This window comes from Xyrauchen texanus, chromosome 6 (assembly GCF_025860055.1).
Source record: "Xyrauchen texanus isolate HMW12.3.18 chromosome 6, RBS_HiC_50CHRs, whole genome shotgun sequence".
In the NCBI taxonomy this organism is placed as follows: Eukaryota; Metazoa; Chordata; class Actinopteri; order Cypriniformes; family Catostomidae; genus Xyrauchen; species Xyrauchen texanus.
The window spans coordinates 39,555,877-39,575,146 of NC_068281.1; the positions used below are offsets into that span (position 1 = coordinate 39,555,877).

General features: G+C 37.4%; 1 protein-coding gene across 1 annotated transcript; it reads right to left on the bottom strand.

The window, feature by feature from the left end:
* Positions 1–35: 35 nt before the first annotated feature.
* On the bottom strand, positions 36–17,508 carry LOC127644657 (THO complex subunit 1-like). The gene is made up of 21 exons (XM_052127961.1): positions 17,369–17,508; positions 16,459–16,532; positions 16,255–16,315; positions 16,063–16,132; positions 15,751–15,869; positions 15,598–15,646; positions 13,640–13,735; positions 11,130–11,212; positions 10,904–10,977; positions 10,685–10,793; positions 8,573–8,707; positions 8,382–8,482; positions 8,214–8,280; positions 8,045–8,095; positions 7,349–7,419; positions 6,263–6,358; positions 6,092–6,157; positions 5,928–6,011; positions 5,652–5,799; positions 5,291–5,375; positions 36–448 (listed from the first exon to the last, which is right to left on the bottom strand). Exons 1-21 carry the CDS (start codon positions 17,417–17,419, stop codon positions 171–173), a joined length of 1,968 nt encoding a protein of 655 aa, XP_051983921.1. The 5' UTR covers positions 17,420–17,508; the 3' UTR covers positions 36–170.
* Between the last annotated feature and the right edge of the window lie 1,762 nt (positions 17,509–19,270).

A 19,270-nucleotide genomic window follows, 5' to 3' on the forward strand; every position in this document is an offset into this window, starting at 1 on the left:
TGTTATTTACAGACATAAAAGCCATTGGATTCATTTAGTATGGACATTTATTTCAAAAGTCATTAAGAATACGCTCTTAAGTACAGTAAACAACATCACATTTTTTTTTAAAACTGACCAATAAAAGAGAGATGAAATAAAGGAAGGGGTGCTATGGAATTAGTGTGGAGTTATGTTTCGTTAAGACAGTCTGCAATTTTGCGGAACCCAGCCGCATTGAGGGCCGTGACCAGGCTCTCCATTGTAGCTTGGGAGCCTTCTCGGTCCTGCCAGGCCACAAGGAGCATCTTTGCCTGCAGCTCCACGTCCTCGCTGTCTGACTCTATCACACGGATCTCTTTCTCGGTCATCTCCAGATGGTCCGCCAGCGTCTTCCACTGAGCTCCGAGTTTTGCAGCGATCTCATCCATCTGACTGTTAGTCACTGTCTTGCTCTGAATGCTGGGACCTGGATTGAGAAAATGTATCAATTTAGCTCAGGGTTCCCACTCTTTTCAAGGCACAATTCTCCAGGACATTCTCAAGATATTTTACATGCCCAACAAGTGTAATATTGAAGCAAAATAAGTTTGTTTAACGTCTCTGTTTTTTTTTTTTTGGTTAATGTAATTACTGTAGTTCAATAGCTGGGGTCTCTGGATACTCGGAAATGATAAGGTCATAATTAATATAAACTATGAGACATTCAATCTCTCTTCACAAATTTGGACAATTGTAAATTATTTCTTGAAGCTTTGTACTCTCAACGATCAATTGTGAGGCAAAAACGTGTGAAAAAAATGTGTTAAGTTGGAGCCGAGGTTGCGCCGACACGTCACTTCATAGACTTCATTGTATTTGCCGATTGCCAAGCACATGATTAGCTGCTGCTGTAATCAACTGCAGCCACCAGCAGTTTGTGTATTTGACTCCTATTCCAAGTCCAGATTGTTACCATGTTTTTGTACATGTAACGAAAAACTTGCAACACAGTCAAATCATTTTATTATACCAAATTATTTTCCAGGACATTTCGGTATTTTTCAAATTTGAAGATTTCTGTGGGAACCCTGAATAATGTTTCTCTTCCTGTTGAAAAGTTCCTTTTAGTAGAGATTTTTACTAGGGCTGTATTAATTTTTGTCTTACTAGGGCATATTCATTTAGTGTGATTAATTATGTGAAAAATAACGCATTCAATAAAATAAAAATCATGACTTGTACGAAAAATTCCCTAAGCTTTGATTTTTTTTTGTTACACAGGGGGTAGACATAAAACAATATACTGACTTCTAAAGCCACTTTTTGTATTGTCTAATCCAGTGTTTCCCAACTAGTGTGCAGTGGAAAATTATATTCCACAAAAAAAAGAAAATGCATCAATTTAAAATGTAATCGGGGGTCGGACTCCCCCTTGATTACAGCAGCAGCCAATCGTGTGCTTGGCATCCGCAGTCCTACCAAGACAGATCGCTTGATTGGTTACAGCAGCGCGTGCACAGTGAATCTGTGGGTGCGTCTCAATTGCTGCGTCCGAATATCCATACTTTCTTGCTATATAGTATGCCAAAAACAGTATGCCAAAGGAGTAGCATGTACGAATCCACAGTATTCATGAAGCAGCAAGTGCGACATAACTGAATGACCTACTATTTCCGGTGAGATTCTGAAATGGACCAACTGGCACTTTACGAGCCCATAATTCCTCAGGACGTTCAAAACACTGTATTGAAAAGAACGGCGGTGGATTGTCAGTCTGACGGCTATTCTCAACTTCAAGTGCTATATACACCAAGATAATAGTTCCCTTTGCTTAAATGGTGCTTGTTTAACAAAACCTGAGCGGATAGTTTTCGCAGTTGTTGTTCTTGTCATATATTTTGGTTCTAAAGATAATACCCACGTACCCGGATGAAGTATGTCCGAAATCTATTCATACTATTCACCTGCATACCTAAAAGAACATACTGTTTAGCCAGCAGATAAATGCATCCATCAAATACTGTGTCCATACTGTGACAGTACATGTTTCGGATGCAGCAAATCAGTTCCCTAGTTCAGCAGTTAGGGCACTGATTAGTGAGTCAGAAGTTTTTAGGGCTGTCTCATTCACAAAATGGTTCCAGTGCACTGAAACCCCACAATGCACCATAAAACCCAGGGAGCTGGTTCGTTGCTCACTATGTTCCCTTACTGGAGACATCATCATGTCTTCTGAAGTCTCTCAAGTCATTAGATGATTAGCACAAGGGTAAAACTATGAAGTCCAAGCCTTATTTTCCCTTTAAAAGAGTTGTTGTTTGTAATGTCTTTCATTCATAATTACCATGGAAGTGAAACGATCTTTTAAATATTTGAATTGTTAAAATAATGTTTAAAATACACTAATGTATTTTTATTTCTTGTCATTTATCAGTTATAATAACACTGTACATTAGAATATCTTAAACGAAAATGAAAAAGTGTCATTTATACAGCGATGGTGCTGATTAAAAACAGCCTGAGTCATAAGTGTCCCAATGTTAAGTGGATCAGGAGCCGGGTCCACCAGCTACACGCAAGTTTTAACTTAGCCTAGTTGAGGCGTAAATGGGCACCAAGTCACAATTTATGCACTACTAAATATTTGAGCATTGCACCGTTAAACTTGAGTAGACTGTAACCCTACGTATAAACTAAATACGTATGGAAGCCTCCGACCAGGAGTAACTGATGGACTCATTTAATGACATCAATGAGCTCATGTTTTGGCTGACAGCCTTCAGTCATTTTGACATATCCTATATGATGATGTTGCATTACACTTGTTTACATTTAAGGGAGAAAACATTATGTAAAAAAAAAAAACTTCTTAAACTTAAAACCGATTTAACAGTGCACTTTCCTGTGTATGCCGCCAGGTGTCAACTTTCAACATACTAAATATATATATATATATATATATATATATACACTCACCTAAAGGATTATTAGGAACACCTGTTCAATTTCTCATTAATGCAATTATCTAATCAACCAATCACATGGCAGTTGCTTCAATGCATTTAGGGGTGTGGTCCTGGTCAAGACAATCTCCTGAACTCCAAACTGAATGTCAGAATGGGAAAGAAAGGTGATTTAAGCAATTTTGAGCGTGGCATGGTTGTTGGTGCCAGACGGGCCGGTCTGAGTATTTCACAATCTGCTCAGTTACTGGGATTTTCACGCACAACCATTTCTAGGGTTTACAAAGAATGGTGTGAAAAGGGAAAAACATCCAGTATGCGGCAGTCCTGTGGGTGAAAATGCCTTGTTGATGCTAGAGGTCAGAGGAGAATGGGCCGACTGATTCAAGCTGATAGAAGAGCAACTTTGCCTGAAATAACCACTCGTTACAACCGAGGTATGCAGCAAAGCATTTGTGAAGCCACAACACACACAACCTTGAGGCGGATGGGCTACAACAGCAGAAGACCCCACCGGGTACCACTCATCTCCACTACAAATAGGAAAAAGAGGCTACAATTTGCAAGAGCTCACCAAAATTGGACAATTGAAGACTGGAAAAATGTTGCCTGGTCTGATGAGTCTCGATTTCTGTTGAGACATTCAGATGGTAGAGTCAGAATATGGCGTAAACAGAATGAGAACATGGATCCATCATGCCTTGTTACCACTGTGCAGGCTGGTGGTGGTGGTGTAATGGTGTGGGGGATGTTTTCTTGGCACACTTTAGGCCCCTTTAGTGCCAATTGGGCATCGTTTAAATGCCACGGCCTACCTGAGCATTGTTTCTGACCATGTCCATCCCTTTATGGCCATCATGTACCCATCCTCTGATGGCTACTTCCAGCAGGATAATGCACCATGTCACAAAGCTTGAATAATTTCAAATTGGTTTCTTGAACATGACAATGAGTTCACTGTACTAAAATGGCCCCCACAGTCACCAGATCTCGACCCAATAGAGCATCTTTGGGATGTGGTGGAACAGGAGCTTCGTGCCCTGGATGTGCATCCCACAAATTTCCATCAACTACAAGATGCTATCCTATCAATATGGGCCAACATTTCTAAAGAATGCTTTCAGCACCTTGTTGAATCAATGCCACGTAGAATTAAGGCAGTTCTGAAGGCGAAAGGGGGTCAAACACAGTATTAGTATGGTGTTCCTAATAATCCTTTAGGTGAGTGTATATATATATATATATATATTAAAATGAATTAATGTCTATTTTCCAGCCTGATGTATTGGCATTTATTTATTTATTGCCCACATTTCATTTTAGATTTGGATGAATATTGTTATTTACATAGGCTAAATATTCCATTAATTAAATCTTGTTTTATTATCGTATTTCAATGGGGATATAATTTATTACAGCTGACAGTTACGTGAGCAAACAAGGTTTGAACAGCAACCTAACAAGATCAAACTGAATTCACGGCTTTTTGACACTTCTGTGTTCAAATTTGAAGGCTGCTTATTGGATAAATACAGGTAAACATCATATTTTGTGACAAAGCATCACTTTATGAAGAGCTTACGACCTACTAGTTAAGTCTTGTCTTAAGAACAGGTGGTGCAACCAAATTAAGCTCTGACTTGGTTACAAACTAACTAATAGTTACTAATTCCTTAGAGTGAACTTTACGTCTCAACATAAGTGAAACCTTACGCACAGCTGGTGCAACCCTACCTAGTACCCTTACCAGTGCCCGGATTCGTGTTCGCAATATATTGATTCACGACATAAGGAGCTAGGGAACTGATTGGGAGAATGTTTATTGTGCATATTTCCCACTTTCTTGCATGGCAAACTCTTAAATTCGCCCCTCTGTGACGCTTTCTGCAACACTTGTCACGTGAAGGGCAATGCAGTGCTTGACGCTGGCTTTGAGCGGAGCGTTGACGCCCCAACTCAACTTATGTGAAATGCGCTTTACAGTGAAGAAAGAAAAGAAAACAATCTGCATGAATGTTGACACATAATTGTTGTCGCATGACACATTTGTGGTTTTCCTCATCGGTGTTGATTAGAGGCTCTCTCACCGGTTGAGAGAGGGAAATGGGGGCTCAATTTCTTCAATTCTCTGTCTTACATAAATCCGCTCCGCATTCCCCCTCCATTTCTCTGACAGAATATGTACCTCGTATGTGCTAAGTGAATTGAATGAGGTGCACATTTCTTGTCATGTGGTGGAGGTTTTGTGTAACTGCGATACAGACGATAATCCAAAATGCAAACCGGTATATCGCCCTCACATATCCACCTCATGACCGGTACATTAATTCCAAAATAAGCCTTGAATGGGCAGTTAATGTACTCACTGTCATTGCTCTCTTTCAGCAGGTTATCACCATTCTCATCATCATCTTCCTCTCCTGTTTTTATCTCCTCAGATGGAAGGTCTTTCTGTAAGTTTAATTAAAAAAAAGATGCTTAATTAAAAGGCCACTTTGGTATCTAAAAGAGTGATACTGGGTTCACATTAGTGATAGACGGATATATCAGCAAAGCCAATGAATCGGCTGATATTTGATACTTTTTTAGATAACCATGTCCTTTTCTTTGTGCATGTCTTATTTGCTATTATTAACTGAATTTTATTGTATATATGTTGGCATCGACCGCTAGTTGAAATGTTCTCTGCCTTTGCTAGACAACTTAATGAGGTGGATGTCCACTCACAGGAAGCTCTTTGGCCAGTTTGATGACCATGTTTTCCAGATAGTCGGCCAGACTTTTGAACAGCTGGTTGGTGGGCTGGAAGAAATGGGGGCTCCGCCGGGACAACAGCCTCAGGGCTCGCCAGCCATAGTTTGAGTTACACACGACTCTGAGGGGAAATGGAGAATAACTCTATAACTTGTGTTGAAGCCTCAGTCAAGTATGATAATATGTCATTCAATTTGATTTATTTTTATATTATATATGTAATGAGACTGAATTATAAAACATCTGTACTTGTACTCATCCTCCACCATGTTTGCAGGATCAGCCTGTTCAATGGCCTCTTCGAAAAAATCTTCCAGTGATGGCATGAACTCCCTTCAACCAAAACCAAGACATGAATTAATACAAAACCTCTGACTAAATGAAGAAAGCAGGAGTGTTTCTGAAATACACACCTGCTGTCTGACTTGCAGGCCTCCATGTTGTCAGGATTAAGATTCCAGAGCCTTGTGAGCTCTTCACTAATGAAGGTGAAGAACAAAGAGCGTAAATAGAAAATAAGATTGCCTGCCACCAGCTATCTGGAGCACCACAGCAATACGAATAATGCAACATTAATATCTTACTTTCCCATGAGGATCTTTCGATCAGGGCCCTTCCCCAAAAAGTCCTCTGGTGCTGGTCTCTTTCTGCTGGGGCGGATGGGTTTGGTCTCTGCTGGTCTGAAAGAAATAAACAGATTTACATTTTAGAGGTCGACCGATAACCGATTAATCGGCCAATATTTATTATTTATTTTTTTTATATAATATTGAATGTCTTTCTTTACAGTGAAGGGCATGGACATTAAAGTTATAGGAGTCTAAAATGAATAGTTGAAAAATCAGTTTATTTTGCAGCAAAAATCTCTATAATTGGTGCATAACAGAGGAACTTTTAACTATAAAAAAACCTTGAAATACACCAGGGACTCTTGCTTTAAAATGGAGACTTGGCTGTGTTACAATGCTAAATAAAAAATGCACACACATATATATATATATATATATATATATATATATATATATATATACATAAAAATCATAATTATCGGCAGCCATCGGCATAGATTTTCGTTTCGTTCTGTTGTGATGAGCTTGCTGCAGTGCAGGCAACAACAAACCCAGCACGAGAGAGTCGTGAACAAATGACTCTTTTGAACTGGGTCTTTGTCATGAATGACCTGAAAAGAAGAGGGTGTGAACTCAGGAGTTCAGGTTAGCAGTTTGAATCAGTCACTTTCTCAGCAAATCATCCGTCAATGTGTTCACAACTGGGAGTGCAAACATTTCAAAATAGGAGTCCCATGTGTATTTCGGCTTCTTTATAATTAAAAGTCCCACACCACTTTCTTTATATATATATATATATATATATATATAATATACACACACACACACACACACACACACACACACACACACACACAACTATACTTCTGATTCTATAGATTCTCAAACGCAGTACAACACAAAAAAACTGTTTATTAAATCTCAGATTAATAGGTTATCAGCTCTCTTCCTTTTTTCCTGCTTTCTGAACAACAATTTAAATCGAGCAATAATATGATTTGGTGACTAAAAACATCCATGCATTAAAAATTTACTTCTCAGAATAAATGTTACAAAACAGTTAGAACCGTAACATGAGCCAAATGTCATCTTCATCCAGACCTTTCTTTCACAAAGCTTGGGCAGCCTTCATTTTTCCATGTGTTCCAGTTCTCTTCTGTGTTCAGGATGTTCTGTTGATGATATAATGGATGCATTAAGATGATACTAACAAACCAACTAGTTATCAATGAGTTAAACAAGAATTTCTTCATACATATCAACAAAAGGAAGAGTTAAAACTAGGACTGGGTCATACTCCATATAAAATATTTCTGATATATTCAATATTGTTCCAAATCCATATGACTTTCTTCCATGGAACACTTTCATTGTAATGAAAATAGATGCAATGTAAGTGAATGGTGACTGAGGCAGTCATTTTGCTTTCCATTTATTAGAAGACATTTTTACTAGCACTGTCAGTTTAACACATTAATTTAGTATGATTGTTAAAAAAAAAAAAAAAAAAAAAAATAACACAATCGCCCCATTTCCCGTACGTAAATTCCAAAATAAGCCTAGATTGTTTTTGCGTTGCGCAGTCAGCAGGGGGCAGTCATAAAACAATATACTGACTTCTAAAGCCAATTTTGCATTGTCTGAGCAATGCTAGTACATAATAATGTAATGTATCTGGGTTTGGAACAACAGGGTGACTAATTAATGACATAATTTTCATTTTTGGGTGAACTGTTCCATTAAGCCTGCTTTAAACTTTTAGAATGTCCAACCAGATGCCTTGCAATCATTGTTTACCTCAACCATAGATGCAAACTTGTCACCATCTGGAGGGGTTTCTCTCAGTAACTTAAATAAAGAAAAGGCAAGTGAATACTCATAAAACAGTGCAACAGTAATTTCACAGTTTGGCTTAATAAATCCTATACAATACAATGATGCTGAAGTTCTTAGTATGGAAACTAACCTGATAGACAAGTTTGGTTGTGTCCTCAACCCATGAAGACTGATCATCATTTAAAACACAACTGGAACTGCAAGGGTTGTGAAACAATTAAGTGTGAAAAACAACTACAGACAAAAAGCAAGACCACATAAGTAAACACTGGTTTTGCTACAGTGTTGTCTCTCCCACCTCTTGAACTTGACTTGGCCCTTCAGGTACTGGAACAGGATGAGGTATTGAAGCAGAATGTGTCGTCTGAAGTTGCTGTCACTTAACTGAAGATCCATCAACTGCAGAAAGATTCACCTCAAGTTAAGAGGTTTAAGATGAGAGTATAATGTGTTTGTAACGAATGAGTTTGAATGACTGGAAGCACCCACTTTCTCACTGGTGAGAAACTTTGCAAAGTAGACGTGGTCTCCAGCAGCAGTCCTCATTTTCTCCAGCTTTCTCTTAGATGCCTGCATGTCGTCCAGTTTATAACTCTTGAACACCGCTAGTGTTTCGTCAGAAAACTGCACAGAGAACACAATGACTCAAAAACTCAAGTGTCAGTGACTGGGAGGCCAGAATGATCAACAAATGCAAGCAGACCAACTGTTTGTTCAGAACGACATTCTACCAGCCTTCTCCCACATTAGCGAAAACAATGCAGTATGCAACGAGTATGTGGTGCACAACACAAATAATTTCTGCATGTATATAATACCTGGATGACCAACTCAGTTTTGCAAAAACGTAAAGACATACATTTTCGTTGACAGATATTGTTTTGATTTCGCCAACGCTAACAAAGAGGTAAAAAAGAAAAAGACTATTTTAATATGGTTTATGAAAATGAGAAAAAAAATATATATATATATATATATATATATATATATATATATATATATATATATATATATATATATTAATACTCCAGTCATAGTCACAGCGAGTTGGGTATTTCCCTACTTGATCTGTTTAAAACTTTTATCTGCACTGCTAATGCAGCAAATTAACTAGTCAGAAGGCACCCCTTGCATAATGAATATGCCATTTCTGTAAAAGCACGCTACATGTAACACAATTTTCTAAATCGTAAGGCCGATTAATCAGCAGATTATCGGCATCGGCCACATTTTGTTCCAGTGTGAATCGGTCCATAGAAATGCGTCGCTTTCATTTTCATAAAATTCAGGGTGAATAATTGTGTCACAATATATTGAGCAGGCCGATCAATCGGCCGATATTTAGCCAGTTTTCGATTATCTGCATCGGTCGATAACCATGTGCGCTTGGCCATAAACTTTTTTCAAGTTTATGCATACATGAACACATATTGCATAAAATAAGTGTTCACTTAAAATTATTTGAGTATATCTGATGTTCTGCTGTTAACTGTATTAAGTTTAACGGCATTGTATTGATGACATCAGCCATCGTAAAAACCCATATCGGTCGACCACTAATCCTACACTGGAAAACATGGAACAATCTCTAAAACTTGAAGAATTCACAACAGAGTAACTTTTAACTAAAAACTAGTAGCTAAAACTTGAATATATACCGACAACACAGAGAAATGCCAGTTTCTGAGTTTAAAGTTATTAACATGATCTGCTTCTGTATAATTAAATACTAATTAAAGCTATAATTCATTAAATATAACTGCATTTAAGATGTAACGCTAATGTAACGTAATGTTTCCTTTAAAGAGCTCCAGCTCCGCTTATTCCACAGCAAGACTGCTTCTGAATTGTATTTTTTTTTAATATAATTTACTAATACTTTTGGATCTACATAAGATGAAGCTGTGAAAGTTTAGAGTGCATCTGGACTGTGATCTGTGTAATTCTTCTCCTCCGTCAGGCGTGAACTGCAGTGCTGCTCTCACAAGTCATTACAGTTTAATGTGATTTCATGTTACGTTAAATGAGATCAAACGACTATTCGACAAAGAAAATTTTTCTTGTCAAATTTATATTTTAGACATTGTCGATAATGTCGACTAATCTTTTCAGCCCTAATGCAAATGATAATATGCTTTTAAACTCACCTGCTTTAGTTGCTTGAATAAATCCGGGTGTCTGTATTTCAGGTGCTTTATTAAGTTTGATGTGTTTCCTTCTTTTGTCAGAAAATTGCAAAAGCACTGTTTACAAATAGGTTTTTGCTGATCTATGATGTTTCCCTTTTCATCAGCCTCAAATCCAAAGAATTTCCAAACCTGGCTTTTTCCACTTTTCTTTTCGACAAGATTCAGTTGAGCCTCCACAGCAGCTTTGCTTGTCGCCATATTTTGCTTGTTGTGAGCGTTTTAAAGTTCCCGACTCTGCATGGGTCCTTCCGAAATTTTGGTATCGTAAAAATGTTTTGTTCGAGTACCGACATGGTACCGGAGTACCGGTATTTTTGACAACACTAATAGATAGTATATACTGTGTAGTAGACCATGTCTGTCAAACAAACAAATTCTTTGGTTGTTTTCTAATAGTTTTGGATTGAGGTACCTTGAGGAAAGTCATCCATAAGAACTTGTCGTAGCATTGTATGGGGTTTCTGAAGTAGTCCTGCAGGGTCCAGAACTTTCTGTAAAGGTTGTAGTCGATGGGAATAGAGCTACAAAATAAAAGCATTCCACATTAGGCTTCACTCAAACTGTCTAACATCCCTGAACAGAGGCAAAACAGGATGATGACTCTGTGTCGAAGATACAAACACCCCTTTACCAGGAAGTTGGTGCATCTTCATCACCCATCTCCCCCTCCTCCACCTCCATCCCTTCCTCCTTCACTTCTGAGTGCTGTGAATATTAAAAATGCATGTTTATCTGTAAAAATCACCCACTAAAGTACACAAATTTTCTGCAAGTTTTAACTCCAGTACTTTCAACATGTTCAGTCATGTCATAGCCTGATCACTGATGACTTTCAAAAACATTCAGCGTTCATTTACCTGCAGTCCAAGTGTGCTCTCCTGTTCATTTTTGTTGAACACTGTGATGTTATCAAGGTTGAACTGACTCTGTAGGTTCAGTCCTGAAATAGTGGAAGAAGATTTTAGAGGAAGACCAATATATTGGTTTTACAGATTAATCGTTGCTTTCTGAACTATCGCTTATCGGCACAAATCTATGACGACATTTGCAGATATTTTTTTTTATTCCTGTGTTCCTCTGTGTCCGGAGCTGTAGGATTCTACAGTTACAATGACTTGGTTAAACAGAATAACAGTGGCCTCTAGAGGTGAAATAAAAACTCATCTTTGAGAATATTAATCTATATTTTTGTCCTCACGTCATTACATATTTTGTTAGTAAATAACTTGATTAGATAAAGCAAATGTTCTAAATTGAAGCGAGGTCATACAAAGAAAAATGTGACTATGAAAACATGCCCCTTCAGCATATACATCGTGCTTCCAACTGCATATCTTGTGAATAATAATAAACCATATTCCTCATATTTACTGCATATAAACTAATGAATAAATAGGCTCTAAAAAGCTTAAAATGGTAAATTCTTAAATATACATCATAGTACTTGAGCAAAGTTTCCATCATTTCAAAATAAGAGCCCCTAGTGTGTTTCGGGCCTATTTTCCACCACCTTAGTTATTGGTATATGCAAATTGAGGTCAACCAGTATTGGATTTTATTGATATGATAATTAAGGTGGTGGAAAAGGCTGATAACCGATTAATAGGCCGTTAGATTTTAAAATCCAGTAAGAGAATGTAAAAAAACTCAGACTTTTGATATTATGACGCACACAGACATAGAGGCTACAGGAGTCCAAAATGAATAAAATCCCACATGCAGTTTGTTCAACCAAAATCCCAATAATAACCAGAATAATAACGTGGGTAACTATATACAAGCCTGGAATACACCTTATTTCAGAACTCTAATTTTTAAATTACAGACTCCATTACAATGCTTTATATTGAAGTATTTGCCATTTTTAGCCTATATACACACTCACCTAAAGGATTATTAGGAACACCATACTAATACTGTGTTTGACCCCCTTTCGCCTTCAGAACTGCCTTAATTCTACGTGGCATTGATTCAACAAGGTGCTGAAAGCATTCTTTAGAAATGTTGGCCCATATTGATAGGATAGCATCTTGCAGTTGATGGAGATTTGTGGGATGCACATCCAAGGCACGAAGCTCCTGTTCCACCACATCCCAAAGATGCTCTATTGGGTTGAGATCTGGTGACTGTGGGGGCCATTTTAGTACAGTGAACTCATTGTCATGTTCAAGAAACCAATTTGAAATGATTCGAGCTTTGTGACATGGTACATTATCCTGCTGGAAGTAGCCATCAGAGGATGGGTACATGGTGGCCATAAAGGGATGGACATGGTCAGAAACAATGCTCAGGTAGGCCGTGGCATTTAAACGATGCCCAATTGGCACTAAGGGGCCTAAAGTGTGCCAAGAAAACATCCCCCACACCATTACACCACCACCACCAGCCTGCACAGTGGTAACAAGGCATCCATGGATCCATCTGTTACCACTGTTTCTGTTTACGCCAAATTCTGACTCTACCATCTGAATGTCTCAACAGAAATCGAGACTCATCAGACCAGGCAACATTTTTCCAGTCTTCAACTGTCCAATTTTGGTGAGCTCCTATTTGTAGTGGAGATGAGTGGTACCCGGTGGGGTCTTCTGCTGTTGTAGCCCATCCGCCTCAAGGTTGTGCGTGTTGTGGCTTCACAAATGCTTTGCTGCATACCTCGGTTGTAACGAGTGGTTATTTCAGGCAAAGTTGCTCTTCTATCAGCTTGAATCAGTCGGCCCATTCTCCTCTGACCTCTAGCATCAACAAGGCATTTTCGCCCACAGGACTGCCGCATACTGGATGTTTTTCCTTTTCACACCATTCTTTGTAAACCCTAGAAATGGTTGTGCGTGAAAATCCCAGTAACTGAGCAGATTGTGAAATACTCAGACCGGCCCGTCTGGCACCAACAACCATGCCATGCTCAAAATTGCTTAAATCACCTTTCTTTCCCATTCTGACATTCAGTTTGGGGTTCAGGAGATTGTCTTGACCAGGACCACACCCCTAAATGCATTGAAGCAACTGCCATGTGATTGGTTGATTAGATAATTGCATTAATGAGAACTTGAACAGGTGTTCCTAATAATCCTTTAGGTGAGTGTATATATATATATATATATATATATATTCACCAGATGAAGAGTTTTGATTATATTTTACCAGATAAGGTTTATTGATGAGGAATAAAACAAACTAAAAATCACCAATAACCGATAGTTCCAAAAAAACAGCTACCGGCACTGATTAATTGGTAAAAACAATATGTCCGTCTATCTATATTGGCAAAATCCCCTATCATTCAACCTCAAGAAGACATCCTCTTTAACTACAAAATACAGATTAACCCATAAACAAATAATAAGCTCCACATCATAAGAAAACATACCAGATTTTTCTGATAAAGGGAAGAGACGTGCTAAAAACAGCTGAATTCGTCCACAAAACACTGTATTCTGAGATTTGGAGAGTCTTCTGAGGAGATCTGTAAGGGAACAGAGAGGTAAAGTCAGGATACTTAAAACTATTCAAATGATGACATATAGGGGTGTCAGCTATATTGGTGACATATCAGCATCAGTCAGTATTAATGATCTTATGAAGGATCAGCAATATTCAGAATACGGCAATAGTACTATTATCTTTTTACATTTCTCCACATTTAATCAATGTACTCTTTGTACAGTTATCCATTTATGTTGTGGTAAATAGTTGAAGTCAAAAGTTTACATGCACCTTAGCCAAATACATTTAAACAATTTTTTTTCACAATTCATGGTATTTAATTGTAGAAAACTGTCTTCGGTCAGTTAAGATCATTATTTTAAGAATGTGAAATGTCAGAATAATAGTAGACAAATTATTTATTTTAGCTTTTATTTCTTTCATCACATTCTTTGTGGGTCATAAGTTTAGTATTTGGTAGCATTGCCTTTAAATTGTTTAACTGTTGGTCAAACGATTATGGTAGCCTTCCACAAGCTTCTCACAATAATTTTGGCCCATTCCTCCAGACAGAACAGGCAGGTTTGTAGGCCTCCTTGCTCGCACACGTTTTTTCAGTTCTGCCCACAAAACGAATTGAGGTCAGGGCTTTTTGATGACCACTCAAATACCTTCACTTTGTTGTCCTTAAGCCATTTTGCCACAACTTTGGAGGTATGCTTGAGGTTATTGTCCATTTGTAAGACCCATTTGCGACCAAGCTTTAACTTCCTGGCTGATGTCTTGAGAAGTTGCTTCAATATATCCAAATCATTTTCCTTCCTAATGAAGCCATCTATTTTGTTTAGTGCGCCAGTCACTCCTACAGCAAAGCACCCCCACAACATGATGCTGCACCCCCATGCTTCACAGTTGGGATGGTGTTCTTCGGCTTGCAAGCCTCACCCGTTTTTTTCCCAAACATAACTATGGTCATTATGGTCAAACAGTTACATTTTTGTTTCATCAGACCAGAGAAGATTTCTCCAAAAAGTAAGATCTTTGTACCCATGTGCACTTTCAAACTGTATTCTGGGTTTCTTACGGCAGTCTTGGAGCAGTGGCCAAGCCGAACAGCCTTTCAGGTTACGTCAATAAAGGACTCGTTTTACTGTGGATATAGATACTTGTCCACCAGTTTCCTCCAGCATCTTCACAAGGTCCATTGCTGTTGTTCTGGGATTGATTTGCACTTTTCGCACCAAACTACATTCATCTCTAGGAGACAGAATGCATGTCCTTCCTGAGTGGTATGATGGCTGCATGGTCAAATGGTGTTTATACAGTTTGTACAGATGAACGTGGTACCTTCAGGCATTTGGAAATTTCTCCCAAGGGTGAACCAGACATGTGGCTGTCCACAATTATTTTTTCTGAGGTCTTGGCTGCTTTCTTTTGATTTTCCCATGATGTCAAGCAAAGAGGCACTGAGTTTGAAGGTAGGCCTTAAAATACAAACAGGTACACCTCCAATTAGCCTATCAGAAGTTAATTGGCTAATTGTCTAAAGGTTGACATAATTTTCAAACATTTTCCAAGCTGCTTAAAGGCTCAATTAACTTAATGTATGTAAACTTCTGACCCACTGGAATTGTGATATAGTCAATTAAAAGTGAAACAACTTGTCTCTAAACAATCCACAAAGTAGAGAATATGACTTGCTAAAACTATAGTATGCTAATATTAAATCTGTGGAATGGTTAAAAAATTTGTTTTAATGACTTCAACCCAAGTGTGTGTAAACTTCTGACTTCAACCGTATTAATGTTTGTGTATCTCAATTTACTTTAGATAAGTGGTTAAGTGTTTCAAAGTAGTATAGAGCACATTGAATGCTTTGATAAAAAAAACATCACAACTCACCATTACACATTCTTAACAAGTAATTTTTGCCGGCGGAGTAAAAAGTATTCTGTAAACATGAGAGAAAGCACTTAGAATGCATTTTGAAACCTTAATGTTTAAGTTCAACCACTACCAATGAAAAATTCAATAAAACTAATCTTCCAAACTTACAGACTTCCACGTAGAAACATTTTCTTCAACAAATGTGAAGATTTTATCACACTGATCCAGAGGGAGACAGTCGAGAACATCTCCCAGAAGAAGAAAGGGAATGGTGGCCGAGCAGATGCCTGTGTGGATATGAAGATGAAGACGACAATAAAGCAATGCAAAAAGATCAGTTATCCCCAACTTTTAAACAGCTTTCTGCCATATGTTATTCTGGGTTTCTTTAGCAACAAAGACCAACTGTACATTGGCCATTTACTTAACAGGACACTGCTATCCACAGACTGTTTTTAAAGAGGTAGTAGTACCACATACCTTCAGTCACACCATCTATACTGATGTAGATCAAAGAAAGAAAATCCTCAACATTCACTTTCTGCTTGACCTGAAAAATAAAGTACAATCACATCAGACTCACTGACAGACAGAATCAATGCAAGCATCTCAACGCTTCAAAATGAACATGAAGTCACTAATTAACACGTAAAGGGAAAACTGTGGACTCACTATCTGTTCTTCGAGGACTCCTCTGAGAGCTTGATCAAGAGTGGTTTTCTTCTCGGTTTCACTGTGTGCAGTCAAATTAAAACAGAGCATCTCAACAGTTATGCACAAAAAAACATTCAAACATGCAATGCAAATGCAACATTGAGAAAACAGATGGTTAAGACAAACACTTGTGAAAGATAACTGATAAACAACAGCGCTTACTTTCCGGGCAGATGACTGAACGCGCTGGTCAGAGGTTTACAGTTTCTGATATCCACTGCACTTTTGGTGGCAGCCTGCAGAAAAGATGCAATTTTAGTATAATATTTCAATATAGATCAAGAAGATTTTAAAGTTTAACCCAAAAATGAAAATTCTGTTATCACTTACTCACCCTCATTCGATATTTTGAAAAATGTTTGAACTGTTTTTGTACATGGTCAGTGAGAGTCCAGTGTTGTTTTGGGGCCCCATTGACTTTCATTGAATGGACAAAAACAGTTCAAATTTTTTTATTTTATTTTTTTTTTAAATATCTTTGTTTGTGTTCAGAAGAAGAAAGTAAGTCATACACATCTGGGATGGCATGATGGTGAGTAAATGATGAGAGGGGGTCTCTCTTGTACCATGGCTATAGAAAAAATAAACCTTTTTTTGGGGCATGGGACGATTGTAAAACTGTTTTTCAGTTTATTTTAACATGGTAGCAAGATGAAACGATGCTTTCTTTTGGCCATGATACCACGATATTATTAGCATGTGTTTTGTCCACACTGTACTATGGTTTACTACCCTGGGGTTTTGGATAGTGCCATGGTATGGTTAAAAGAACATAAATAACATGATATTACCATCTGTGTACCATGATACCACCACAGTGCTTCTGAGATGTCCTTCACAAACATCTTTAGCTATCTGCGGGCATTCATTACAAATCACTGTCTAGGTCCAAATATCCATTTCGACTAACTGCTTTATAAATAGCTATTACTATGAACAGTTTTCACATGATCATGCTCAACTTTAGCCGCCTGGATACTCAAACAAAGCATTATTACTAGTTGAATCGTCTGGCAACGTCAAAGCACATCAACCGGTAACTGACGGTGAGGATGTAACATGAACGTTTTACCGTAAATTTCTCTATGGCGTCAGTGAAGTTGAAGTGGGACGGCGGCGACATCTTTTCAGTGTTTTTGTCCGTCTGACTCCTGGATCAATGTACTTCCGGTTCAATTTAACATTTGAGCGGAATGTGTAATAAATGTCCAGCGGGCGTTATTTTTCATCTCCGCGACTGAAATATTAAGACGTCAAACGATTGGACGAAAGTTGTCTATACGTCACCAGTTTGACAGCGCTGGATTGGATGGTCATCAATCCTATAATTTCTGACACAGTGACTGTGTCTCGTTTCGAAGGCTGCGCACTAGGTAGGACGCTTCCATTGAAGGCTGCAGTATATCGAGTGTCCTCCTTTAAACAAGCCTCGTTTAAACAAGACGGCATTCGTAGGACAAACGAAAACGGAATGTAACATGGTTGCTATGACAGCACGACACTCAGGATTACCTATTTAAAATACAAAATATAAGTAACTGTATTCCACTACAGTTACAATTTTAATATTTGGTAATTAGAATATAGAAAGTATTTTTAAAGTATTTTGATTACTGAAGAGATTATTTTGCATTTTATTGTCATTTGTTTCATTTAATATTTAGTCCTTTCAGATGGAAAACATTTATACATATAAATGATGTGATCCAAAGTGCATTTGAACAGCGGTGAAACACTTTCTTATGATGTGTTACATTCATACAAGCAGACAGAGAAGTATGTTTGAAATAAGTTTGGAGCAGAAGATATAGAAATAAACTATATAAACTATATATTATCAGCTTTATGCTAAGCTAATATGCTATTTCTAGCCATTTTACATGAACATGTTACCAGACACGATCATATTTTTTTATCGGGAAACTTCATGTTGGATCATAATTACATTTTCTAGTAAGACCTTTGACATTAGGGCAAAAATAATATTCTTGGTAATCATTTTTGTATTCTTTTCTTCTAAAAATATATAAAAAAGATCAATTTGATTTGAAGAAGATCTTTTTTTAGAAACAACATTGCATAAGATATTGAGGTTTTTCAGAGAATGTATTTTTAACATGTGTATTTTGTTTCACTGTACTGGCAGAGATTGTATAGTCAAAACAAGTGAAAAAATCTACCAGTGCTGAAGAAGTAATCCAAGTATTTAGAATATATTACTGACCCCGAGTAATCTAACAGAATACATTACAAATTACATTTTACAGAATGTATTCTGAACATGTAGTAGAATACATTAAAAAAGTAACCCTCAAAACCCTGTGTATAAGAATATACAAAATATCCAGGTAACCATCACTTCCCATGAGATAATATGTATATATTTTTTTTGTAATTAATTATTTCAGACTTTTCTGAGAATGCTGTGGGAAAGAAATTGATCAGATAAGTACACAGACACCGTTAGAGCTGAAATTATGATTATAATTATAAGGCAGTAACAGTTGACAGTGTATTTCTCACTTTTCTGTAAGCCAAGAAATATAAAACCTTAAATTATTTCTCACCATATTCCTGGAAACAAATAAATATTTAGTCCTTTTTCTAATGTAAATCTACACGTTCACTTTCACTTTAGTGAGAAAAAAAGGGTATTAAATATTGATGCTTCTCACCCACACCTATCATATCACTTCTGAAGACATGGATTAAACCACTAGAGTCATATGGATAACTTATGCTGCCTTTATGAGCTTCTTTGGAGATTCAATGTTCTGGTCACCATTCACTTATGTTATATGGACCTACAGAGCTGAAATATTCTTCTAAAAATATTGATTTGTGTTCAACAGAAGAAAGAAAGTCATACACATCTGGGATGGCATGAGGGTGAGCAAATGATGAGAAAATTTACATTTTTGGGTGAACTGTCCCTTTAGTTCTAATTGTTCATTTGAAAATATTATTCTTTTTA

Bases quoted from the DNA above. Each gene is read 5' to 3' on its own strand.
- LOC127644657 (XM_052127961.1), bottom strand. From the start codon at position 17,419: ATGTCGCCGCCGTCCCACTTCAACTTCACTGACGCCATAGAGAAATTT. The intron at 13,736-15,597 runs GTGAGTTGTGAT...GTTCCCTTACAG, and splicing joins CTTGTTAAGAATGTGTAATG to ATCTCCTCAGAAGACTCTCC. The intron at 8,708-10,684 runs GTACCTCAATCC...TTCTCTGTGCAG, and splicing joins TATGGATGACTTTCCTCAAG to TTTTCTGACGAAACACTAGC.